Here is a 27,500-nt window from a genome sequence, read left to right as displayed (position 1 = left end):
CAGGAGGGGTACCTGCTATAGTGTAGCGGGTCGTTGGTGGTACCGGAGGGTACCTGCTATAGTGTAGCGGGTCGTTGATGGTACAGGAGGGGTACCTGCTATAGTGTAGCGGGTCGTTGGTGGTACAGGAGGGGTACCTGCTATAGTGTAGCGGGTCGTTGGTGGTACAGGAGGGTACCTGCTATAGTGTAGCGGGTCGTTGATGGTACAGGAGGGGTACCTGCTATAGTGTAGCGGGTCGTTGGTGGTACAGGAGGGTACCTGCTATAGTGTAGTGGGTCGTTGGTGGTACAGGAGGGTACCTGCTATAGTGTAGCGGTCGTGGATGGTACAGGAGGGGTACCTGCTATAGTGTAGCGGTCGTGGATGGTACAGGAGGGGTACCTGCTATAGTGTAGCGGTCGTTGGTGGTACAGGAGGGTACCTGCTATAGTGTAGTGGGTCGTTGGTGGTACAGGAGGGTACCTGCTATAGTGTAGTGGGTCGTTGGTGGTACAGGAGGGTACCTGCTATAGTGTAGCGGTAGTTGATGGTACAGCAGTGTATCCAGCCTGCAACCTTCACCGTCAAGAGGCAGGCACCTTTAGGTAAATTCCGAACATCAAGCTAATCCTGGCGTAGTAGCGCCTGACGTAATAGCGCCTGGCCCTAGTAGCGCTTGCCGTAGCAGCGCCTGGCGTAGCAGCGCCTGGCGTAGTAACGCCCGACGTATCATAAATATACGTGTGCAATACGGCACCTTGGCGGCCATGTTGATGCGTCTGACTGCTGGTATTTAGGGGCCTGGTGGATGGGCTCCCAAGCTTCAGTAACGAGGCTCATTTGTTTCTTTGTTATTCTCGGATTCCATTTCTGCCTTATACTCTCTTTTTGTGTGTGTGTGGACATTGTTAAGTCACTGGAACGTCAGGCAATGATCCTGAGTGTTTGGCAGCGGCCAATATCTCCGTGCGCGTGTTTTCTCAAACACAGCCTCATTTGCATTCATTAAATTTACATCAGACTTGCGTTCTATATCCATTTATATCCAAAACGCGCCGGCAGCCTCTCCAAACTACATATCTAGCCACGGCTCCGGCGTACACGAGAGATGACTTACGTGGCCAAATGAGCCCGCGGTATAGCATTAGACAAAACAGTAGATGTTTATCTCTATTTGGGACACCATTACGAAGTCTGTGTTGCTCGAAGCGTCAGTGTTGCAGCTCCTAACTAACCATTATTGCAGTATCCACACAACCGTTTGGAAAGCAATTAGGCAAGGCGGGCGGGACTCAGCAGTTTGCGGCCGCGTGTTGAGTCTTCGGTCACGTTCAGCCCAACCGAATAATTTCATGGTGCTATTGCTTTCTGATAAGAATCTTACCAACATAATTGGGGCCTCCGCTGTTCGCGCGCCTTTGCATCCGGACGCTTTGGCGTTTAACCGGATAAATGTATAACAAGAAGAGAGAGAGAGAGAGAGAGAGAGAGAGAGAGAGAGAGAGAGAGAGAGAGAGAGAGAGAGAGAGAGAGAGAGAGAGAGAGAGTAAGAGAGAGAGAGAGAGAGAGAGAGAGAGAGAGAGAGAGAGAGAGAGAGAGAGAGAGAGAGAGAGAGAGAGAGAGAGAGAGAGAGAGAGAGAGTGGGAAGGTATATTTATCGTGTTTCTTTACACTGAAATAAGGCGTGGTGATGCAGGTTGTGTTGGAGGGTCGTGTCGACGGCCCCTGTCCCTCACGACGTCTGGTAACCGGACACCAGGTGAGGTGTCCGGTCGTCCTGGCGCCGGCCTCCTCCCGGCACGAGGGGGCTACTGCTGCTGAATGGAGTTGTGGGGTAATGGCACACCTGTCTCTACACCTGTGAACACCCGGGTGTGGGCAGGTGTGATCATGTGGGTGTGTGGGCAGGGTGAACCCCACAGAGGCTCGGTCGGCAAGACTTACAATCATGACAGGGGAGCCAATCACAGCCACGGACGCCTAACAAACGGAGACAGGGGAGCCAATCACGGCTACGGAAACCTAACAAACGGAGACAGGGGAGCCAATCACGGCCACGGACGCCTAACAAACGGAGACAGGGGAGCCAATCACGGCTACGGAAACCTAACAAACGGAGACAGGGGAGCCAATCACGGCCACGGACGCCTAATAGACAAAGAGAGGAAGGAGAATCAGTCCCCATAAAGAGTGGAGTCTGGTCAGCGACACTACCAACAATTACTGTCGCCATCACAAAACACTATTTTCAGTGATAGGAACAAATTGCAGTATGGGTGACGGAGGAACCCCCCCCCCCCCCTCTTCCCCCATTCCCTGGCGTCGTAATGATCTTTCCCTCCCTTCTCCTTCCCTCCTTCATTCTTACCCCTTCCTCCCTCCTTTTCCGGAATGGCATTGGCTCTCTCTCTCTCTCTCTCTCTCTCTCTCTCTCTCTCTCTCTCTCTCTCTCTCTCTCTCTCTCTCTCTCTCTCTCTCTCTCTCTCTCTCTCTCTCTCTCCGACCGGGCCGACGACCGGGCCGCGGGGACGCTAAGCCCCGGAAGCACCTCAAGATAACCTCAAGGTAAGGTAACCTCTCTCTCTCTCTCTCTCTCTCTCTCTCTCTCTCTCTCTCTCTCTCTCTCTCTCTCTCTCTCTCTCTCTCTCTCTCTCTCTCTCTCTCTCTCTCTCTCTGCCCCCACACAATTATTATAATAAGCAAAATAAGGGTAATGTTACTCTCTCTCTCTTTTTACTGTTAGATTTTGAACTTAATAGCTCTCGAATTTTTCCCCATGTCTGAGGCTGTCACGTAATGAACCCCGTGTGAACCTTGGTGAACCCCGTGTGAACCTTGGTGAACCCCTTGTGAACCTTGGTGAACCCCTTGTGAACCTTGGTGAACCCCTTGTGAACCTTGGTGAACCCCTTGTGAACCTTGGTGAACCCCTTGTGAACCTTGGTGAACCCCTTGTGAACCTTGGTGAACCCCGTGTGAACCTTGGTGAACCCCTTGTGAACCTTGGTGAACCCCTTGTGAACCTTGGTGAACCCCTTGTGAACCTTGGTGAACCCCTTGTGAACCTTGGTGAACCCCTTGTGAACCTTGGTGAACCCCTTGTGAACCTTGGTGAACCCCTTGTGAACCTTGGTGAACCCCTTGTGAACCTTGGTGAACCCCTTGTGAACCTTGGTGAACCCCTTGTGAACCTTGGTGAACCCCTTGTGAACCTTGGTGAACCCCTTGTGAACCTTGGTGAACCCCTTGTGAACCTTGGTGAACCCCTTGTGAACCTTGGTGAACCCCTTGTGAACCTTGGTGAACCCCTTGTGAACCTTGGTGAACCCCTTGTGAACCTTGGTGAACCCCTTGTGAACCTTGGTGAACCCCTTGTGAACCTTGGTGAACCCCTTGTGAACCTTGGTGAACCCCTTGTGAACCTTGGTGAACCCCTTGTGAACCTTGGTGAACCCCTTGTGAACCTTGGTGAACCCCTTGTGAACCTTGGTGAACCCCTTGTGAACCTTGGTGAACCCCTTGTGAACCTTGGTGAACCCCTTGTGAACCTTGGTGAACCCCTTGTGAACCTTGGTGAACCCCTTGTGAACCTTGGTGAACCTTGGTGAACCCCTTGTGAACCTTGGTGAACCTTGGTGAACCCCTTGTGAACCTTGGTGAACCCCTTGTGAACCTTGGTGAACCCCTTGTGAACCTTGGTGAACCCCTTGTGAACCTTGGTGAACCCCTTGTGAACCTTGGTGAACCCCTTGTGAACCTTGGTGAACCCCTTGTGAACCTTGGTGAACCCCTTGTGAACCTTGGTGAACCCCTTGTGAACCTTGGTGAACCCCTTGTGAACCTTGGTGAACCCCTTGTGAACCTTGGTGAACCCCTTGTGAACCTTGGTGAACACCTTGTGAACCTTGGTGAACCCCTTGTGAACCTTGGTGAACCCCTTGTGAACCTTGGTGAACCCCTTGTGAACCTTGGTGAACCCCGTGTGAACCTTGGTGAACCTTGGTGAACCCCTTGTGAACCTTGGTGAACCCCTTGTGAACCTTGGTGAACCCCTTGTGAACCTTGGTGAACCCCTTGTGAACCTTGGTGAACCCCTTGTGAACCTTGGTGAACCCCTTGTGAACCTTGGTGAACCCCTTGTGAACCTTGGTGAACCCCTTGTGAACCTTGGTGAACCCCTTGTGAACCTTGGTGAACCCCTTGTGAACCTTGGTGAACCCCTTGTGAACAATGGTGAACCCCTTGTGAACCTTGGTGAACCCCTTGTGAACCTTGGTGAACCCCTTGTGAACCTTGGTGAACCCCTTGTGAACCTTGGTGAACCCCTTGTGAACCTTGGTGAACCCCTTGTGAACCTTGGTGAACCCCTTGTGAACCTTGGTGAACCCCTTGTGAACCTTGGTGAACCCCTTGTGAACCTTGGTGAACCCCTTGTGAACCTTGGTGAACCCCTTGTAAGGTTGCCTTTACCAGTCACTTGTTCACAAGTCGTTTGACAGCAATCAAACAGCAGAAAATAATAAAGGAAACAGCAAACTACAGAAAGAGATATAGAACTCTTAAAGGCTTCAACAACGATTAATGAAAATGGGTTTAATACATCTGTGTATAGAAAATGGGTTCAATAGTACTGTGTATAGAAAATGGGTTCAATACTTGTGTATAGAAAATGGGTTCAGTATTTCTGTTTATAGAAAGTGGGTACAATATTTCTGCTATAGAGAATGGGTTCAATACTTTTGTTTATAGAAAATGGTTCAATACAGTACTTCTAACGTATAGAAAACGTGTTCACTGCTACTTTGTATAGAAAAATAGGCTCAATGCCTACGAGTATAGAAAAAGGGTTCAATTGTGTATAGAAATTGGATTCAGTACTCCTATGTATAGAAAATCAACATTGATTTGTCTGTCACAACTTTCATTCGTCTGTTCCTGATTTGTTTGAAATGAAAATTCAATTAGGTTGAAGTAAAATTGAATTAGAACCTTAGTGAACAGACCACATACGTTATTATGCTCAGCCTAATAGAATTCTGATACTGAAGTAAAGTTTTTGTCAGTTTTTTAACAAACAGCCGGAACCCCCGCCCCTCCTTCCTTTATTTAGTATAGAATCCCTTAAAGAGTCCTTTGAGGGAGAAGTTCTGATCCTTTTCTTCGAGTTCCAATACTAACAACAATTCCCTGGGTGTGCTAACTTATCATATAGTTGTTGGCTTTATGGTTAGAAATGAACACAGTTAATTGCTTCAGCAATTATGTTCTAAGATTGAATTTTTGTATTTGTTCTAACGCTGTTGGTTATTATTTTATCTCCCGCAACTGGTTAACCACAAGGTGGGTTACGCGGATCGATGTCCTCGCGACCCGGTCTCTGACGAAGACTTCTGGCTTGGTGTTTGGTCAACCAGGCTGTTAGACGGCACTGCTCGCAGTATGAATGCCAGCCCGGCTCTCGGAAATAACGAGACACACCGTTTCTTCTGACCATTGGACTCGTGACTCTATTATAATTGAAAATAATAGAGTCGCTCCTTCGGTCTGTTGGTAAAGGGGTAATTTTAAACTTTAAATACTCATAGAGTTGAAGTGATTCTATGCATGAGGACCAATCAAGATTATATATATATATATATATATATATATATATATATATATATATATATATATATATATATATATATATATATATATATATATATATATATATATATATATATGTACGACATATATATATATATATATATATATATATATATATATATATATATATATATGTCGTACCTAGTAGCCAGAACGCACTTCTCGGGCTACTATGCAAGGCCCGATTTGCCTAATAAGCCAAGTTTTCATGAATTAATATATTTTCTCTAATTTTTTTCTTATGAAATGATAAAGCTACCCATTTCCTTATGTATGAGGTCATAATTTTTTTATTGGAGTTAAAATTAACGTAGATATATGACCGAACCTAACCAACCCTACCTAACCTAACCTAACCTATCTTTATAGGTTAGGTTCGGTTAGGTAGCCGAAAAAGTTACGTTAGGTTAGGTTAGGTAGGTTAGGTCGTCGAAAAACAATTAATTCATGAAAACTTGGCTTATTAGGCAAATCGGGCCTTGCATAGTAGGCTGAGAAGTGCGTTCTGGCTACTAGGTACGACATATATATATATATATATATATATATATATATATATATATATATATATATATATATATATATATATATATATATATATATATATATATATATATGTCTCGTAGTGGACACAAGAGACAGTGACTGGTCCACTTCTTGGCCAATTGGTCCTTTGTTCTCCCAAGAGGACAGGAACCGCACTTAACGAGATTCGTTAAGTGCGACTACTAACGACCGAGGACGTTACCCCTGTCAGTGGTTGGGCTTCGTTAGCGTGGTAACGAGGAGAAAGTTATTAGTATAGTAAGAACTGGTTTTTATATACGGATGTTTCGGATGCATTATGCTTGGTCCTATGCTTGGTACAGTGACTAATGCTGTACCCTGGTCCAGTGGTACAGTGAATGATGCTGTACCCTGGTCCAGTGGTACAGTGAATGATGCTATACCCCGTCTGTTTCACACCCTTCCCCCCCCCCTCCCATTCAGTCTGTCCCCCCCCCCCCACACACATCTGTCTGTTTCCCTTGTTTGTCCCCCCATCTCTCGTTTTCTCCCCTTAGTCTACCCCGTACCAATCTGTCTGTCCCCCATACCCTTCCATCTGTCCCCTTGTCTGTCACCCACCCATCCGTCTATCCCCTTCCCTCCCTGTCCCCTCATCTGTCCCCCCATGCCTCTATCTAACCCCCCCCCCCCCTTCCTTTTTTTATATTTCCTTTTCCTCCCTTAAAATCTGCTCTATACCCCTTTTACCCTTCCCGGCTCCTCTCACCCCATTCCTTACCCATTTCCATCCCCTCCATCACCCCCTCGCCCCCCACCTCCGAGCAACCATTGCCGACTGATCAATTAATAACAACTCTTCTCAATGAGACAGACTCAACCTCCATCACATGATGGTCTTTGACCCGCGGACAGATCTCCCGCCAGCAGATAACGGGAGATCCACCGTCCAAACTTGGAGGCCAATATTTTGATTTCCGTCCTTGCAGTGCGTGAGGTTGACGTAGGTGTGGGAGTCCGCTGTTTGCGGAGCCACCCCCCCCCCCCCTCCCTTTCCCTGGTCCTCATACTAGGGGGGGGGGGGGCGTGATGCTCAGCTCTCTCTCTCTCTCTCTCTCTCTCTCTCTCTCTCTCTCTCTCTCTCTCTCTCTCTCTCTCTCTCTCTCTCTCTCTCTCTCTCTCTCTCTCTCTCTCTCTCTCTCTCTCTCCCCTGTTGGCGTTTGGGGGATATCCTTAATATATGTTAGTTATAATTAATAATGTATGGGGTAGAATAGGGGTCATTAAATTATGCCCCCGAATTGGGAGTTTATTTGTGACTGATTTGGGCAGCGTCACTCATCCTGTGAGTGGACACACCGCCATAGTGACAGTATTGGGCAGCGTCACTCATCCTGTGAGTGGACACACCGCCATAGTGACAGTATTGGGCAGCGTCACTCATCCTGTGAGTGGACACACCGCCATAGTGACAGTATTGGGCAGCGTCACTCATCCTGTGAGTGGACACACCGCCATAGTGACAGTATTGGGCAGCGTCACTCATCCTGTGAGTGGACACACCGCCATAGTGACAGTATTGGGCAGCGTCACTCATCCTGTGAGTGGACATACCGCCATAGTGACAGTATTGGGCATCGTCACTCATCCTGTGAGTGGACACACCGCCATGGTGACAGACTTGGGCAGCGTCACTCATCCTGTGAGTGGACACACCGCCATGGTGACAGACTTGGGCAGCGTCACTCATCCTGTGAGTGGACACACCGCCATGGTGACAGACTTGGGCAGCGCCACTCATCCTGCGAGTGAACACACCACCATAGCACCATGTAAAACACTCCCCAAAAGGAAGAAAACCCGCTGGGTTGTTCATCCTGTCACTTGTACCCAGACACAGCTGGGACTTTAAACCCTCTACAGTGAACAGGCTGTCAAACAAGGGAATAATATTATGCATGGGAAATATGTAAACATTCTTATACAAGACAATGTTGTATTTTCTCTTTGTAATGCGGTTAGTGTATAAGTGTATGTATGGTCACGTTTTATACTTGCGTCTTTTGTATAGCTTAGTTTAGTTAATATGTTATACATCCCATCATAATGTTTCCTCCAGGTGAACAAATCCACAAGGGCCGTGACGAGGATTCGAACCTACGACCGAGAGCATCCCAAACGCTGCCTTAATCGACTGAGCTACGACATGGTAAAAGAATTGCAACCAGAAATTCTACTGAATTTACTTGGATTAAATTCAGTAGAATTTTCTGGTTGCAATTTTTTGACCATGTCGTAGCTCAGTCGATTAAGGCAGCATCCGGGATGCTCTCGGTCGTAGGTTCGAATCCTCGTCACGGCCCTTGTGGATTTGTTCATTTGATACATCACGCTATTGTGATTTCTGTGTGTTGCCCTCAGGTGCCCTTAGGCGCCCTCAGGTGCCCTTAGGCGCCCTCAGGTGCCCTTAGGCGCCCTCAGGTGCCCTTAGGCGCCCTCAGGTGCCCTTAGGCGCCCTCAGGTGCCCTCAAATGCCTTCAAGTGTCCTCAGGTGCCTTCAAGTGTCCTCAGATGCCCTCAAGTGTCCTCAGATGCCCTCAAGTGTCCTCAGGTGCCTTCAAGTGTCCTCAGCCCTCAAGTGTCCTCAGATGCCCTCAGGTGCCCTCAAGTGCCCTCAAGTGCCCTCAGGTGCCCTTAGGTGTGACGTCAATACTATGACGCCACGGGGTACCATGATGACGTCAGCCGTGAAACAAAGACTTGGATCACATTAAAACTAACGTAAACATCGACCAGAGAAACTGTTGTAATGTAGATAACACAAGCCAAAGAAACCCTGCATCATGTTTAAGAATAACAAATAACAAGTGAAACAAACTAACAAGTTAACGCATCATTATAGAAATGCAACCAAAATGTAGCAACAGCAACAGCACTTACAATAATAATGTTTAATTCATCTCTACCTCCTCATCACAATCGACTTGAGAATGGTCCAGGACGGACCGAAACGTCGTTGTCCCTTGAACTTCTAGTGTGTGGTCTGGTCAACAAAATGTTTAATTCCATTGGTGGGTTGAGGGCCGAGGGGCTGAGGTAGCCATCAGTGTGAGCCTATACAATGGTGGCGTCTGCTACTGCTGGTAAATCCCCCAATACCCCCCACCTCCCAATCCTTCCCCTTTGGGGTTAGGGGGGACGAACAGAGGGCCGTGGGGTGGATTAAGAGGGGGCTGAGAGAGATAGTAGGCTAGGGGGGGGGGTTGGGGTTTAGGGGCTCGATTGCTAGGGGTTTAACGTAAGTTACGGGCTCACCATAGCCCGTGCTACTTGGAACTTGTTCCGAGTAGCTGAATCTATAACAACAATATGAGGTTAGCGGAAGGGAGATCGCAAGGGTGTTCGGTGTGGGTAAGAGGGGGTTGTATCAGTCTAGAGGTGTAGAGAGACAAACTAAGGAGTGTTGATGGGGGTTTACACCAGTCTAGGGACCAACCAAAGGGTCCTTTAAGGGCTGGCAAAGCAGTGTGAACTGAGAAGTACCACAAGCCCCTCAGGGCCGGGGGTTATGGTGCAGGTCGAGGCGGTGGTGATGGTGAGAGTGTCGGAGTTAATGGTGTCGGTGGTGGTGCCGACGAAGTTGATGGTGACTTCTTTAATTATGTTTATGAAGCATCTGCAACCCCCCCCCCCCCCCTCCCCCAAGGCGAGGGCGGTATAGTGACACACCTAAACAAAATTCGTGATAGTGACCGCTTAGTGACGCCTGGAGGTGCGGATAATGTGTATAGAGTGGTGGGAATCAATCGACTTGAGAATGGTCCAGAACGGACCGAAACGTCGTCGTCGTCCCTTCACCTTCTAGTGTGTGTGGTCTGGTCTACATAATGTGTATGGAATTGTGTGACAGAATTTATCTGCCTTCTGCGATCGGATCACTGTTAGTGGTGTTGCTGGATCACCCATATTAGTGAGGTTCACCCGGTATAGGAATTGTGGATTGGGTACTGGGGGCTAGTGTGTGTGTTGAGTGGAGAGAGGAGAGGTGCTGGGAGGAGGTAGCTTGGTGCTGAGACCATACGTGTTGGCTAGGTGCTGAGTAATGTGGGCCGGGTGCTGGGGGCGGCCCACTAGGAGGAGGAGGAGGAGGCGTGTGCACGCTAAGCGACCCCCATTAAAAACCCCTTATCAGCAAGTATGAGCCTGAGTGAAGGCTCTGACAGCCTCACTTAAGTATGTGACGAGCGATAATAGACACCCAATCTATCAGCGTCGATTGGCAGCCCCAGACGGCCAGGCCCCATTTTATCGACAATTTTGGCGGTTTAATATCGGAGGTCTGGCTTAGTTAACGAGCGCGCGCGATCGCTCGCCCAGATACCGCTGGCTATCAGTCCCTCTCGAAGCAACTGCCCGTGTAATTGCGCTTGCGAAGGTCGCTAAATGATCGTTGAGGGACCAGCTGCAATGTTTCCGTTCTTGGTGTGTGTGTGTGTGTGTGTGTGTGTGTGTGTGTGTGTGTGTGTGTGTGTGTGTGTGTGTGTGTGTGTGTGTGTGTGTGTGTGTGTGTGTACTCACCTAGTTGTGTTTGCGGGGGTTGAGCTCTGGCTCTTTGGTCCCGCCTCTCAACCGTCAATCAACAGGTGTACAGATTCCTGAGCCTATTGGGCTCTATCATATCTACACACACATATCTGTGTACTCACCTAATTGTGCTTGCGGGGGTTGAGCTTTGGCTCTTTGGTCTTTGTGTGTGTGTGTGTGTGTGTGTGTGTGTGTGTGTGTGTGTGTGTGTGTGTGTGTGTGTGTGTGTGTATTTTTTAATTATGAGGCACTAAGCAACAGGGAAAATTTCTAAGATGTATTACCGCGTTCTCACCTAGTTGTGCTTGCGGGGGTTGAGCTCTGGCTCTTTGGTCCCGCCTCTCAACTGTCAATCAACTGATGTACAGGTACTGTGTGTATGTACTCACCTATATGTGCTTGCAGGATCGAGCATTGACTCTTGGATCCCGCCTTTCTAGCTATCGGTTGTTTACAGCAATGATTCCTGTCCCATTTCCCTATCATACCTAGTTTTAAAAGTATGAATAGTATTTGCTTCCACAACCTGTTCCCCAAGTGCATTCCATTTTTCTACTACTCTCACGCTAAAAGAAAACTTCCTAACATCTCTGTGACTCATCTGAGTTTCTAGTTTCCACCCATGTCCCCTCGTTCTGTTATTATTACGTGTGAACATTTGATCTATTTCCACTTTGTCAATTCCCCTGAGTATTTTATATGTCCCTATCATATCTCCTCTCTCCCTTCTTTTCTCTAGTGTCGTAAGGTTCAGTTCCTTCAGCCGCTCTTCATATCCCATCCCTCGTAGCTCTGGGACAAGCCTCGTCGCAAACCTCTGAACCTTCTCCAGTTTCTTTATGTGTTTCTTCAGGTGGGGGCTCCATGATGGCGCGGCATACTCTAAGACGGGTCTCACGTAGGCAGTGTAAAGCGCCCTAAAAGCTTCCTCATTTAGGTTTCTGAATGAAGTTCTAATTTTCGCCAGTGTAGAGTACGCTGCTGTCGTTATCCTATTTATATGTGCCTCAGGAGTTAGATTAGGTGTCACATCCACTCCCAGGTCTCTTTCTCGAATCGTTACAGGTAGGCTGTTCCCCTTCATTGTGTACTGTCCCTTTGGTCTCCTGTCACCTGATCCCATTTCCATAACTTTACATTTACTGGTGTTAAACTCCAGTAAATGTAAAGTTACATTTGTAACTGTAAATGTAAAGTTATATGTGTGTGTGTGTGTGTGTGTGTGTGTGTGTGTGTGTGTGTGTGTGTGCACGTACATATCTGTGCACATACATATCATACTGTGCGTACATACTGTGCACGTACATATCAGGTATACAAATGCCTGTCTGTATTCATACACGTAAGTAGGCCATTATATGTGTGTGTGTGTATGAACGTAAATATGCATGTATGTATACATGCTTATTTACCTGTGTATGACGATCCACCACACACCAACCTGTAACTATGTATCCTGAAGACAACATGGCCGTGTTTTGCCTGTGACGCTGATCGAGAGGCCAAGATCAGCACAGCTGCTGCTGCTCCGCAGGTGTTATTAAGGCCAGACACACACCACAGTGGCTGGAGTGCTTTTTAAACAATGTAGTTTGCTCTGAAGAATTGTGGTGGTGGGTGCTTGATGCCTCACGTATGTGGCTAACACACTCCCACAAGGGACAGTACCGAGTACTTCCACTCATCACGTAAGTCAACGTTTAAGATCAAATAAATACTTCTACCTTGTATGTACTGAAGTCATGGAAGCCACCTCCATCCATAATTTTAAGGCTAGATTCGACAAAAGAATTGAAGTCAGGAACGTTAAAATATATATGTTGGATCTCACTTCCCAGAGGTCACTGTTAGGTAAGCAGCACCGTAATAGTGACCCCCCTATAGGTAAGCAGCACCGTAACAGTGACCCCCCTATAGGTAAGCAGCACCGTAACAGTGACCCCCCTATAGGTAAGCAGCACCGTAACAGTGACCCCCCTATAGGTAAGCAGCACCGTAACAGTGACCCCCCCTAATACAACCTAAATTAACCTACCTCAACCCAGCACCAAAACCCAACCCAACCCAACCCAACCCAACCCAACCCAACCCAACCCAACCCAAGACTCTTATCATACTTTTTACAACAATGAGACTGACGGACGCCACCACCAACACTCTCCCCAGTACCACCAGAATATCCGTAATACCAGCAATACTAAATCTGAGATCTTACACCTAAATACCTGTTGCACCTGCTGACTCTACCCCCCAAACACCTGCTGACCCCACCTCAGTTATCAGTTGATCCCTAACACCAAACACCAGCAAACTGATTCCCACCCCACAAACATCAGCAGCTGACTTCCAGCCATGAACACCAGCAGCTGACCCCCCCCCCCCCCGCCCCCTAACACCACCAGCTGACCCCCCCCCCGCCCCCTAACACCACCAGCTGACCCCCTAACACCAGCAGCTGACCCCCCTAACACCAGCAGCTGACCCCCCTAACACCAGCAGCTGACCCCAACACCACGTCAAGCGGAGGAAGACACACGCAGCAGCCCCTGACAAGAGTGTGTGTGTGGGTGGTGCGAGGGGTATCGAGACACATCTGGACCTTGAGGTGCAGTATGGTAATACAGCGGTAACACACTAATGAGAGTGACAGCCATGGCAGGTGGCAGCGGTGGAAGGCTCCCCGGCTGGTCCTCACACCAGGGACCTGCTCCTGGACAATGGTTTAGCGAAGCTCGCGTCTAGAATCAACAATGAGCCTCATATATGTACTCTCTCTCTCTCTCTCTCTCTCTCTCTCTCTCTCTCTCTCTCTGGACCAAAAGCAAAAGTTCCTCTTTGTTCTGATTGTGCTGTGTACACTTGTTTGTTTTCGCTATACAAAATTGATATAACTATTTTCAATCATTTTATTTTATGTTTATGTACGATTTGTTTTTTTTTCATTTGCGTATATGTAAGAATTCGTATATCGTATTTTTTCCGGTGCTCTGGTGGTGGTGGTGGGAGGCAGTGGTGGTCCCGTCGTACTGTCAGGGATTCTTCTTGTGCCTCGAGGTACAGGCGGATATACTATATTGATGTTGACCAGACCACACACTAGAAGGTGTAGGGACGACGACGTTTCGGTCCGTCCTGGACCATTCTCAAGTCGATTGTGACTTGAGAATGGTCCAGGACGGACCGAAACGTCGTCGTCCCTTCACCTTAAAGTGTGTGGTCTGCTCAACATACTTTAGCCACGTTATTGTGACTCATCGCCTGCATAGGAATATCCTATGGTTTTCTTCCCGGCCTCGAGAGTCCCTGATACTTACCTATGAGTGTCTAAGGAGAAGTGAAAGTCTAGCTCTGTATATGCCCCCTCCGCCTTCTAGCCCTTCTTGTACCTGTTGCGTTACTCTTTTTAAGTATTGTGACGTTCAAATTATTGATCAAATCTGGCCTGAAATGTATATGGGGTGGAGGTGGCTTCCACAACTTGTTCTTTCAGTGCATTTCGCTTATTGATTATCCGTAGAAGATACGAGTCGATTAAGGCAGTGTCTGGGATGCTTCCGGACGCAGGTTCGAATCTTCGTCACGGCCCTTGTGGATTTGTTCAAGGTACGAGCAGTTTTTTTAACATTCATTCGGCTCATTTGCGATTCTACCTTTTCCACCTGTGTCCTCCTCGTCCTTATTTCTGTGGAATGTTGGCTGCCTTTCATGTTAATTAAGATACATAGTTTTGTCGAGAGAGCTTTGTATAGTTCTGCTCGGTTTGTGGATGATATAGTCATCATGTATCATGAATATGCGGTCAAATCTATGTTGCGGTTCTGGTTCATATTTATAGCTTCAAGTTTCTGTGACTGCCTCGTGAGCTCGTTGACTTGATTGCTAGTTTCGGGGTATTAATGTTTTCTGGGCGGCAAAATTATTTTTATCTGTGTCGGTAAGATTTGACCACTTTGTTTACACTAGTTCCGTGTGTCTGAGTGGCCAGTCCGTGTGTCTGAGTGACCAGTCCGTGTGTCTGAGTGGCCAGTCCGTGTGTCTGAGTGGCCAGTCCGTGTGTCTGAGTGGCCAGTCCGTGTGTCTGAGTGACCAGTCCGTGTGTCTGAGTGGCCAGTCCGTGTGTCTGAGTGGCCAGTCCGTGTGTCTGAGTGACCAGTCCGTGTGTCTGAGTGGCCAGTCCGTGTGTCTGAGTGGCCAGTCCGTGTGTTGAGTGGCCAGTCCGTGTGTCTGAGTGGCCAGTCCGTGTGTCTCAGTGACCAGTCCGTGTGTCTGAGTGGCCAGTCCGTGTGTCTGAGTGGCCAGTCCGTGTGTCTGAGTGACCAGTCCGTGTGTCTGAGTGACCAGTCCGTGTGTCTGAGTGACCAGTCCGTGTGTCTGAGTGACCAGTCCGTGTGTCTGAGTGGCCAGTCCGTGTGTCTGAGTGACCAGTCCGTGTGTCTGAGTGACCACTCCGTGTGTCTGAGTGGCCAGTCCGTGTGTCTGAGTGGCCAGTCCACTCCAGCTGCTCCACAACAGATGATCTCTTGGCATCTGCCCCCTTGAAAATGTTTGTAAATATATAGCAAACCTCTGTACTTTTCAGTTTTGGCTTTATGCTTAACAAGGAGGTGAATTCCAGGCCGGTACTTACCTAGAACATCAACCCGTCCTCGACTCAAGTCCATTACATCCAGCGGTCGACCCCACAGACACATTCACATATTTTTACATGCTGTTCATCCAAAACGGGAATTTTCTCATATATAAATTAATATTATAATATATTAGCATATTGTGCATATATAGGCATAGGTTAGGTGTTTAGGTTCTGTTGGCGATTATTTGTATTTGTAGTATGTGGGTGAAGCATTTACAGTGTTGTGGTTCGAACAGAATTTCATCAGTGAAGCACTTGTTCCGGAAGTGTTCGAACGTCAACAGTTGTGAGTCGTGTGTAAACTGTTTTTAATTCATAAACAGGGGGTTTGGCGGGTGCATGGAATCACTTTTGGGTCTTTGTTTGAAGGACTAGCTGGGAGCTTACCTGGAGAGGATTTCGGGAGTTCTTCAACTCCCCGAGGTCACAAGTCGAGCCCAGGTTCGACTTGTGATAACTTGGTGCAACAGGCTGTACTAAATATTCCAGTAATGGTCTAAGAAAGGTTGTGTAGATTACCTTGAAGGAGGTTACCTTGCCTTACCTTGGAGCCCTGATTTAGGTTTATAAAGGACGATCTAAGTTTTGGCAGAGTCCCGTATGATGTCTACATTACCCTGTTTATGTGTGCCTCCGATGTTGGAATTGTGTCCACTGGTGGTGGTGGTGATGGTGGTGGTGAGTGGTGGTGGTGGTTTGTGGTGAGTGGTGGTGATGGTTCAGTGATAGGGAAAGAGGGTTGATTGGTGAGGGTGATGGCAGTCATTCTGTAGTAGCAGCCGTGGTGGTGGAGGTGGTGGTGGGGGAATTGGTGGTGATGGTAGGGGTGGTGGTGGTGCTGACAGGGGGTGTGGGTGTTGTTGGTAGGGGTGGTGGTAGTGTAGGTAGGGGGGTGGTAATGGTGTTGGTAGGGGTGGTGGGGAGTCAATACCTCGGACCGCTAAACAGTCATGCAATGGGGGGTGGTGAGAGACAAATGCTCACGCAACATGAGGACTCCCAGGCACTTTCTGGGGGAGCCACCCCCCAGAAGAAGCAGACTGGTGAGATACTAACTATCTCTGCGGTGCCACCTCCAGCAGACGTAGAGGGTAACAACTCTACTGTTAACATATTTATGTGAGCATATATTTCCTTATATCAGTTTGATAGCCGGTAAGACCCCCCCCCCCCCTACATGATATACTCGAAGTATATTATTTTCAAGGTCTTTCATTTATGCATGCTTCACTCGTCTGTAGTGTGAGCTGTGTGCAAGCACTCCACGTAGACAGTATCCAAGTAAAGTAAGATAGTTAACCGAGTCCTCAGGGAACAGTAGACCGGGGTCTGACGGGCTACGTGAGGACGGGGCTGGCTTCTATAAATATAGAGGTTTTCGCTTCCAGTGTATAGAGGCGATGAGCGATTTAGAAAAGTTTGCCATGTTGAGGAGTGGGTGAGAGGGTTCAACTTTGACCTTGTTTTGCTTCCTACTATTCGCATGTACATACATATATACATACATATATACATACATATATGCATACATACTGACAGAGACTCCATACACAGTTTCAAATGTTGATATGAGAGCCCAATAAGCTTGGGAATCTGTACACCAGTTGATTGATAGTTGAGAGCCCGGGCGTGTTCTGTACTGCTGGCGAAGAGCGCATTCTTGTGGCTCGCTATACTTCCACAAACACGGTTGGCTCACCATCGTGGATCCCCCGAGCGGAGGCAAAAATGGTTGGGCACATTGCCTTTCGCCTTATGCCCTGTACCTGAATGGGGTTCTGGGAGTTCTTCTACAGCCCCAAGCCCCCCAGCCTTAGAGCCAGGCTTGACGTGTGAGAACTTGGTCCAACAGGCTGTTGTTTGGAGCGGTCCGCAGGCCCAAATATGCACGATATGATTTCTTACTTTGAAGGATTTAGGAGTCCAAACATCTCTCGCTCAGATCTCGCTAAGGTCAACATGTTTGTGACTTCAGCAGCCATGTTGAACTGGAAAGTTGCAAAAAGATCCACCAGTTGGACTCAAACTAATCCTTCCTCGGGAGACATCTCCCGTCACGCAGGGTGCAGTCGCACCTCCACAGATCTCCAGTATCATCTATTGATACTGGTAATGGCTCAAAAGGGCCACCACTTACGGGCTATTCATGTCCGTGCCACCTTTTTGGGTGGCTTAATCTTTATCAATCAATCAATCCTTCCTCCCCAAACATTAGTGTCGATTCTTTACCAGATCCCGCTCTATGCATGAATGTGTGTTTGTTTATGCTGGTAAGATGTTATTGTTTGGGATATTCTTGGTAGCAATAACCATCGTTATGTTATTCTCAGGCCCTGACTTCCCCACGTTCCTGCTGCCCTTCCGCAAGCCCAAGAGGATCCGGACGGCGTTCAGCCCGAGTCAGCTGCTGAAGCTGGAACAAGCCTTCGAGAAGAACCAGTACGTGGTGGGCGCCGAGAGGAAGCAGCTGGCGCAGTCCCTCAACCTCTCAGAAACACAGGTAAATGTCACGACTTGCAGCAGTTGATGTAGTCTCTCAGAGAGAGAGAGAGAGAGGTAAATGTCACGACTTGCAGCAGTTGATGTAGTCTCTCAGAGAGAGAGAGAGAGAGGTAAATGTCACGACTTGCAGCAGTTGATGTAGTCTCTCAGAGAGAGAGGTAAATGTCACGACTTGCAGCAGTTGATGTAGTCTCTCAGCCTCTCAGAGAGAGAGAGAGGTAAATGTCACGACCTCTAGCGACAGACAAAGTGTTACATGTGGTGCTACACTGTCAGTTCGCCTCACTCCATGTACTCACCAGACCTGAAGCCACACACAAAAACTTTAGTACACAAAAGAGGTGCTTTCGTAAAGCGCCGAGTGAACTATTAATTCAGGATTATATATATGATATAACATATATATAACCCAAATATTTGTTTAATTCATTTTATGTTATTTATTTATATATATACAAGAGTTCTTACATTCTTGTACAGCCACTAGCACGCATAGTGTTTCGGACTAAGCCCTTAATCCTAATTTTCACACACACAACCACAGGAAGCAGCTGTCTAACTCCCAGGTACCTATTTACTGCCAGGTGAACAGGTACATCAAGGTGAAAGAAACTGCCCATTTGTTTCCTCCTCCGCCGGGGATCAAACCCAAACCCTTAGGACTACGAATTCCGAGCGCTGTGTACTCAGCCGTCAAGCCCTCGAGAAAACATATATATAACATGTATGACAGTATAATAACCAGCGTCTCTCTCACAGTCTCTACTATAGGACCACTCCCCGGGCCGCCTGTCCAACCAGTTGGGCTGGACGGTAGAGCGACGGTCTCGCTTCATGCAGGTCGGCGTTCAATCCCCGACCGTCCAAGTGGTTGGGCACTATTCCTTCCCTTCGTCCCATCCCAAATCCTTATCCTGATCCCTTCCCAGTACTATATAGTCGTAATGGCTAGGTGCTTTCTCCTGATGGTCCCTCCCTCCTCCCCGGGCCGCCTGCCCAACCCGTCCTCCTAAGATTTCCCAATGTCAGGAAAACGGTCAGTGTAAAGTGCCCTCTCCTAACCTCCCAGAGGACCCAAAACAGAAAACGGGACAGTACGTTACTTTTGCGAACCCGCTTCTATTTTCTAATACGATAATTTTTGGCCTTATGTAACGCATACGAGCGAAATGCGACGTTCTTTGTTGGAGGAGAGGTTGGTCCACTAACTCTTGCGGGGAGCAAATGCGGACTCAGGAATCAATTTACAACGATTCCTGAGTCATGATACAACGGAACAGATCCTCAAGGTTCTAGGAATTATATAGACGTGCTTTTAGGAAACTAATTTGGGAATCATTCCAAACACTGAGCACCTTACGAGGTGGACAAAGACAGCCGGTATCCCACACGCTTGGACGGGCTCACCATAGCCCGTGCTACATGGACACTTCGTTTTGAGGAGCTAAATCTGAAACACCAACCACACGCAGGGTGCAGGTGGACGTTAACAGCACAGTGATTGAGACTGCTAAGAAAGAGAAGGTATGATAGTGCTAGAAGGTCGGGGGGTAATTAACACATCAGAACGTGAGAACGTGAACTCAAGCCCCGCACGTTCAAGTACGTTTATTGAGACAATAAAATACGTCTCAGAGGGATAGAGTAGCTTAGGCTATTTCTACCCCTCCTCTATTTTAAGTCCCTCAAGGGGCGCACAAATCCAGTGAGAACAAATCCACAAATCCGGCCCGCAAGAACGAGCAAATGCGGATTGCGAACTGCGAACGCTTGCTGCGAACGAGCACGAGCACAGCAGCAAAACTCGACACAGATACACACACATTCTGCACCTCCCCCGAGCAAATATTTTTTACCTCCTTCCACAAAGCATTCACCAGCCTCTCCCCTCTCCCCACAGCAGTTTTTTCCCCTTCCCATTTGATTGAACAGACTTACAAATATCTCCATGTTTTAGCTCCGCGGGACAGTTCGCCCCCCCACTATCTGACACTCGCTCTGAAACTATATCGTTTCTTACGCTCCATTTTCTCCCCCCGGTACTGTAATTTGGGCTCTGTAGTGCTGCTTACAGGCACACACACACACACACACAATACTGAGCGGGGCGTTGCGTGTGTTTCCCCTTCACCTTCCCTTGTGATAAAAGTCTTTGAGTTGTGTTAGTTTCCCCTCCTGCTGGAAATGCATTCCGGATCCTTCAAGGGGTATTTCACCGTCAGGCAAATCTCCTGTAGATAATTATCGAGTCATTTCGCGTCTGGCTTTCTCGTTTTCCCCTCACCCACCCGTTTCTTTCCCCTCTTGATACACTGTATGGTACCTGTCCTGCCCCGTCCCGTACGTGTTATGTCTGTCCTGCCCCGTCCCGTACGTGTTATATCTGTCCTGCCCCGTCATGTACGTGTTATATCTGTCCTGCCCTGTCCCGTACGTGTTATATCTGTCATGCCCCGTCCCGTACGTGTTATATCTGTCCTGCCCCGTCATGTACGTGTTATATCTGTCATGCCCCGTCCCGTACGTGTTATGTCTGTCCTGCCCCGTCCCGTACGTGTTATATCTGTCCTGCCCCGTCATGTACGTGTTATATCTGTCCTGCCCTGTCCCGTACGTGTTATATCTGTCATGCCCCGTCCCGTACGTGTTATATCTGTCCTGCCCCGTCATGTACGTGTTATATCTGTCATGCCCCGTCCCGTACGTGTTATATCTGTCCTGCCCCGTCCCGTACGTGTTATATCTGTCCTGCCCCGTCCTGTACGTGTTATATCTGTCCTGCCCCGTCCTGTACGTGTTATGTCTGTCCTGCCCCGTCCCGTACGTGTTATATCTGTCCTGCCCCGTCATGTACGTGTTATGTCTGTCCTGCCCCGTCCTGTACGTGTTATATCTGTCCTGCCCCGTCCTGTACGTGTTATGTCTGTCCTGCCCCGTCCCGTACGTGTTATGTCTGTCCTGCCCCGTCCTGTACGTGTTATGTCTGTCCTGCCCCGTCCCGTACGTGTTATATCTGTCCTGCCCCGTCCCGTACGTGTTATATCTGTCCTGCCCCGTCCTGTACGTGTTATATCTGTCCTGCCCCGTCCTGTACGTGTTATGTCTGTCCTGCCCCGTCCCGTACGTGTTATGTCTGTCCTGCCCCGTCCTGTACGTGTTATGTCTGTCCTGCCCCGTCCCGTACGTGTTATATCTGTCCTGCCCCGTCCCGTACGTGTTATATCTGTCCTGCCCCGTCCTGTACGTGTTATGTCTGTCCTGCCCCGTCCCGTACGTGTTATATCTGTCCTGCCCCGTCATGTACGTGTTATATCTGTCATGCCCCGTCCCGTACGTGTTATATCTGTCCTGCCCCGTCCCGTACGTGTTATATCTGTCCTGCCCCGTCCTGTACGTGTTATATCTGTCCTGCCCCGTCCTGTACGTGTTATGTCTGTCCTGCCCCGTCCCGTACGTGTTATATCTGTCCTGCCCCGTCATGTACGTGTTATGTCTGTCCTGCCCCGTCCTGTACGTGTTATATCTGTCCTGCCCCGTCCTGTACGTGTTATGTCTGTCCTGCCCCGTCCCGTACGTGTTATGTCTGTCCTGCCCCGTCCTGTACGTGTTATGTCTGTCCTGCCCCGTCCCGTACGTGTTATATCTGTCCTGCCCCGTCCCGTACGTGTTATATCTGTCCTGCCCCGTCCTGTACGTGTTATATCTGTCCTGCCCCGTCCTGTACGTGTTATGTCTGTCCTGCCCCGTCCCGTACGTGTTATGTCTGTCCTGCCCCGTCCTGTACGTGTTATGTCTGTCCTGCCCCGTCCCGTACGTGTTATATCTGTCCTGCCCCGTCCCGTACGTGTTATATCTGTCCTGCCCCGTCCTGTACGTGTTATGTCTGTCCTGCCCCGTCCCGTACGTGTTATATCTGTCCTGCCCCGTCATGTACGTGTTATATCTGTCATGCCCCGTCCCGTACGTGTTATACCTGACTTAACCCCGTCCCGTACGTGTTAACTGTACTCGCCTAATTGTGCTGGCGGGGGTTGAGCTTCGGCTCTTAGGTCCCGCCTCTCAACTGGTGTACAGATTCCTGAGCCTACTGGGCTCCAGCATATCAACATGTTCAGTGTAGCGTGTTCAGTGTAGCGTGTTCAGTGTAGCGTGTTCAGTGTAGCGTGTTCAGTGTAGCGTGTTCCATGTCATCAGTGGCTGGACGCGTGCAATAATGTAGAATATATGAGGACTTGTGGCAATACCCGCCCCGTCACGAAGGCCTACACGGTCGAGGTTCTTGTTAGTCTAGAAGCAAGTCCGCCCTTAAAGGCTGCTAAGGATAGCATTCCCCTCTCCCTCTTCACCCCACACACACACAGGGACACAGGGGTGTGTAGGGTGCTATTTGGGATCACTCCGTAAAGTCGGAAGTCCGGGGATGTTGATCCCGCAAAACACCCATATTAGCCGAGGTCAATGTGTGACCCCTTCGCAAGGCAATTTTCTTGCGGTGAGTTCCTCGGTTCCTTCATAACCTTTGCTTTGCAAGGTTGAGAAACAGCTTCATCCACTTCGTACAGCTTCATCCACTGGCGCAGACGGTCATTAGGCTGGAGGGACACCATACACACTCCTGGGGCTGGAGGCACTCCTTCAACGAGGATACAAGCACAATGGTATATTCCAGCTTCCTTTAATGTGCACACAATACCCCCCCGTACTTGTTAGAAGCAAGTGAAGACGCTTTCATTGAGCAGGTCGACCTGTTCTTCCTGCGCCGTGATCAAGGCTTGACGGTGGCTGCACCCGTGAGGGAGAAGGAGCCTGGGGGGTTCTTCAGGAGTAAGACCTGTAGGCCCGGAGTCCTACAGGAGACCCCTTGGGACGCTTCACTACACCAGCCTGAAGGAGGAGCTTCACTACACCAGCCTGAAGCCGGACCAACCGGGCTGTGGTGGACATGTGGGCCTGCGGGCCACTCCAAGCAACAGCCTAGTGGACCAAGCTCTCACAAGTCAAGCCTGGCCTCGGGCCGGGCTTGGGGAGTAGAAGAACTCCCAGAACCCCATCAACCAGGTATCAACCAGGTCACCGACGAAGACCTCGTTCATTCTGACGTTAGAAGGTGTAAAATTCTTTGTTTTGAATGGTTAATAATTTGTAATAGTTGAAAGGGATCTATAGTGAGGGGTTGAGGAGACGTGGGGGGGGGCGGGTAGGTGGATAACTATCCACCTGGATAGTTATCTAGATATTTGTGATGGTCTAAAAGCATATTACGGTTCCAGTAATAATCTACATGTAAACTGGCAATTGAACCTTTGTCTTGAACTAAGATTATTCTTAAGTTATAACTATAGTGTACTATAAATCATTGGTTTAAAATATATCAAATATATGCTAAAAAGTTTTCCTTAAAGAATTTGGTTTTCTGTAAACCAAATTCCCGGGTACACTCAAATAGTTTTCGAATTCCATATTTCACATAATTATAAACAAAATACACCATATTAATGTAGCCAAACGTAATGAAACCTAACTTAATCAAACCTTAACGGTAACAAACCTTAACCTAACCTAACCATGGATAGAGAGATAATAGCATTACCTATGTAGTCATTACACACAGAGATCACACTAACGTGATGCATCAAATGAACAAATGCATTGCTCAGACCAAACGTCGTAGCTCAGTCGATTAAGGCAGTGTCTGGGATGCTCCCGGACGCAGGTTCGAATCCTAATCATGGCCCTTGTGGATTTGTTACTATGTAGTCATTCTCAATCTATTCCCGTGAGCGGATTTCCTCCCTGAGGATAGGTTGGAGTGTCTCAGCTGGGCGTGTTGTATATGTCTTATGGGAGTCTAGATGTTATATTGTGGTATGTGTGTTCAGCGACCGCCTCGCTACAGCAGTCTAAATCCCCACCCACACACACACATTTCTTTCTCTCCTTCTGTAATAGATATTCCTTCCTTCCCTATTTGCATCTTCTTTCTTCCCCCATTAGCTTATTGTTTCCCTATTAGATTCCTCTTCCTTCCCTATTGGCTCCCTCGTTCTTTCCTGTTAGTGCTTTCTTTCTTCCCTATTAGTTTCCTTGCCTATTATGTTCTTCCTTCCCTATTAACATCCATTTTCATCCCCATTAGCCTCCTTTTTCTTTCCTAATACTTTTCCCTCCCGTACTTCTCTCACCCATCGCTTTTGTGCCCCCCCTCCCTGCCCCCCCCCCTGCCCCTACTGCTGGGATTCCCTCCCAACCCACCCCTCCCCAGCCTCCCCAGCCTCCCCATCTCCCCCCATCCCCACCCCCCTTCCCCCTATCCTCTCTACAACTACAACAGCTCCTGACCGACCACCTCTTGACTGTCTCACCTTTTTTCACAACAATCACATTAGCCTTCACAGGAGATGCAGCGCCTCACGTGAATGGCACAACCTTTGAGCAAATCACGTAGCTTACAGCGCCCCAGCATGTGTCTGTTTGTAGCTGATAACATCTAATGACTCCTCGGCCGGACCAGCATTAGCATGCGAACTCCTGTAATGATTCTTGAAACGTTTCGCTGCCCCGCGTGACCGTCTTCACGTAAGTGGTCGCTATTAATAGAAATCGCAATAGACAAAGAGCCCCAAAATATCGCCCGCGAGCCGTAATGATATGGCGTAGCGACGTTGCCGCATGACGCGACCGTGTATCAATGTGTCGTGTGATTGGTTGGAATAACGGGGGTCGGAATGACATGATTTGCATGTCAGATCAGAATGGGAATTGTACCGTAGGTGGCTCCGGGGCGCTGCAGGCGGTCGGGGCGGCCGCAGCTGTGTGTGTCCTGTAAACTTTTGACCACTCGAGTTTACGAACCGTGGGATTCGGGTACAGGATTAGTTATGGAGGCTATGGCTGCGTGGTGGAGTGTTGGTGGTACCCCTGGTGGTGGTGGTGGAGTGTTGGTGGTACCCCTGTTGGTGGTACACATATCTCTCTCTCTCTCTCTCTCTCTCTCTCTCTCTCTCTCTCTCTCTCTCTCTCTCTCTCTCTCTCTCTCTCTCTCTCTCTCTCTCTCTCTCTCTCTCTCTCTCTCTCTCTCTCTCTCTCTCTCTCTCTCTCTCTCTCTCTCTCTCTCTCTCTCTCTCTCTCTCTCTCTCTCTCTCTCTCTCTCTCTCTCTCTCTCTCTCTCTCTCTCTCTCTCTCTCGCTCTCTCTCTTCCTCTCTCTCTCTCTCTCTCTCCTCTCTCTCTCTCTCTCTCTCTCTCTCTCTCTCTCTCTCTCTCTCTCTCTCTCTCTCTCTCTCTCTCTCTCTCTCTCTCGCTCTCTCTCTTTCGCTCTCTCTCTCTCTCTCTCTCTCTCTCTCTCTCTCTCTCTCTCTCTCTCTCTCTCTCTCTCTCTCTCTCTCTCTCTCTCTCTCTCTCTCTCTCTCTCTCTCTCTCTCTCTCTCTCCCTCTCCTCTCCCTCTCCTCTCTCTCTCGCTCTCTCTCTTTCGCTCTCTCTCTCTCTCTCTCTCTCTCTCTCTCTCTCTCTCTCTCTCTCTCTCTCTCTCTCTCTCTCTCTCTCTCTCTCTCTCTCTCTCTCTCTCTCTCTCTCGCGCGCTCTCCTCTCTCTCTCTCTCTCTCACTCTCTCTCTCTCGCTCTCGCTCTCTCTCTTTCGCTCTCTCTCTCTCTCTCTCTCTCTCTCTCTCTCTCTCTCTCTCTCTCTCTCTCTCTCTCTCTCTCTCTCTCTCTCTCTCTCTCTCTCCTCTCCCTCTCCCTCTCCCTCTCTCTCTCTCTCTCGCTCTCTCTCTTCGCTCTCTCTCTCTCTCTCTCTCTCTCTCTCTCTCTCTCTCTCTCTCTCTCTCTCTCTCTCTCTCTCTCTCTCTCTCTCTCTCTCTCTCTCTCTCTCTCTCTCTCTCTCGCGCGCTCCCTCTCTCTCTCTCTCTCTCTCTCTCTCTCTCTCTCTCTCTCTCTCTCTCTCTCTCTCTCTCTCTCTCTCTCTCTCTCTCTCTCTCTCTCTCTCTCTCTCTCGCTCTCTCTCTCTCTCTCTCTCTCTCTCTCTCTCTCTCTCTCTCTCTCTCTCTCTCTCTCTCTCTCTCTCTCTCTCTCTCTCTCTCTCTCTCTCTCTCTCTCTCTCTCTCGCTCTCTCTCTCTCTCTCTCTCTCGCTCTCTCTCTCTCTCTCTCTCTCTCTCTCTCTCTCTCTCTCTCTGTCTCTGTCTCTGTCTCTCTCTCTCTCTCTCTCTCTCTCTCTCTGTCTCTGTCTCTCTCTCTCTCTCTCTCTCTCTCTCTCTCTCTCTCTCTCTCTCTCTCTCTCTCTCTCTCTCTCTCTCTCTCTCTCTCTCTCTCACTGTACCACGCTTAAACAAGTCAGTATAATGTCTCGTCTGAAGTAGAGGCGTTGAAGCCGTGCAGACATCAACGCGACCATTCCGGCAGTCATTGTACCTGTAATCAACCCTTTTTCTCCTTATTTTTTTCACTTTAGATTGCCTCTGCTCCTTGTTTCCGAGAACTGCTTTAAAAACGTGAAAGTTAATTTCGCCATGAAGGGGTCATTGGGCCGCCGCCCCCCCTCCACCACATCAATACCCTGTTCAGTCCTCCTCCTCTGAGGAGGAGGACCTTGAGTTCCTTCCTCCCCCTGACTCCTCCTGTGCCTCCTTCGTGTTGTGAGGCATTGTGCCTCCTCCGTCTCATCTCCCCTTCGGTGCAACACGAAGGAGGGGGTCGGAACTTCCCCTTTTCCGACGACCCTTACCCTTTTCTAGCGTGACTATCCCCTTTCAAGAGCTTCAATCACTCTTCCGTGGCTCCGTCCCGCCCCCTTTCTGCGTCCAATTCTTCGATAGCCAAATTCCCCCTTTTCAATGTCCAATCAGAATTACAAAAGCCCAGTTGCTCTTTCAGTGCCTCCTCTCCCCCTTCCACCCTTCTTTCTGAGCTCCCATTTTCTCATTCGAGCACCCTATCCTTCATCTCAGCGCTCCATCCCTTTTCTAGGAACTAATCCTCCTTCTTTCGCTCAATGCGCTACCCATATCCCTCTTCCCCTTTATGGGGCCCTACTCCCTTTCCACAGTTCCATCCTTCTTTCAGCGCCCCATCCCCCCCCCCCTTCTCACACTCCAATCCCCTCCCAGCACCCCATTCCCCCTCCCAGCACCCCATCCCCCTTCTCAGCGCCCCATCCCCCCCTCCCAGCATCCCATTCCCTCCTCCCAGCTCCCCATCCCCCTTCTCAGCACCCCATCCCCCCTCCCAGCACCCTCCTCCCAGCACCCTCCTCCCAGCACCCTCCTCCCAGCACCCCATCCCCCCCTACACAAGGTAACACCCTTCTCTTCGCTATAGAGTTGCGAACGCGAGCAAAAGGACTTTGCTAAAATGACTGGTGATTACCCCAGGTGATGGGGAGGTGGGGTGCTGGTGTGGGTGAAGGGGGGTGAAGGGCTCCCCCATGAGTCCTCCTGGCTGGGGGGAACGCACGGCGCGTCCTCCGTGTTTATCAGTGCTGTTATTAATGTTATTTTTACCTCACAACGTTTCACAGTAAAGGGAAAGGATTGGTATCGTGCGAAGACATGTGTACGTCATTACACGTTTTTAGCACTTTACTGAATAATTAGCTGTGGATAAAGCTGGAAAAATGGCAGCTAATAGAGGGAATGTGATCAACATACCACTCAGT

The 27,500-nt window shown here is 49.0% G+C and overlaps 1 protein-coding gene across 1 annotated transcript in view; it reads left to right on the top strand.

The window, feature by feature from the left end:
• Positions 1 to 27,500, top strand: part of LOC123765069 (homeotic protein empty spiracles) — a 107,357-nt gene that overhangs the window by 46,105 nt on the left and 33,752 nt on the right. The window contains exon 2 of the mRNA XM_045753494.2: positions 17,683 to 17,852. Within this exon, the coding sequence (XP_045609450.1) occupies positions 17,683 to 17,852 (170 nt within the window). The remainder of the gene's footprint in view (positions 1 to 17,682; positions 17,853 to 27,500) is intronic.

The sequence above is a fragment of the Procambarus clarkii genome, chromosome 29, assembly GCF_040958095.1.
Source record: "Procambarus clarkii isolate CNS0578487 chromosome 29, FALCON_Pclarkii_2.0, whole genome shotgun sequence".
Lineage (NCBI taxonomy): Eukaryota > Metazoa > Arthropoda > Malacostraca > Decapoda > Cambaridae > Procambarus > Procambarus clarkii.
The sequence above is the reverse complement of the archived record's forward strand: the minus strand, read 5'-3'. Positions and strand labels throughout refer to the sequence as shown.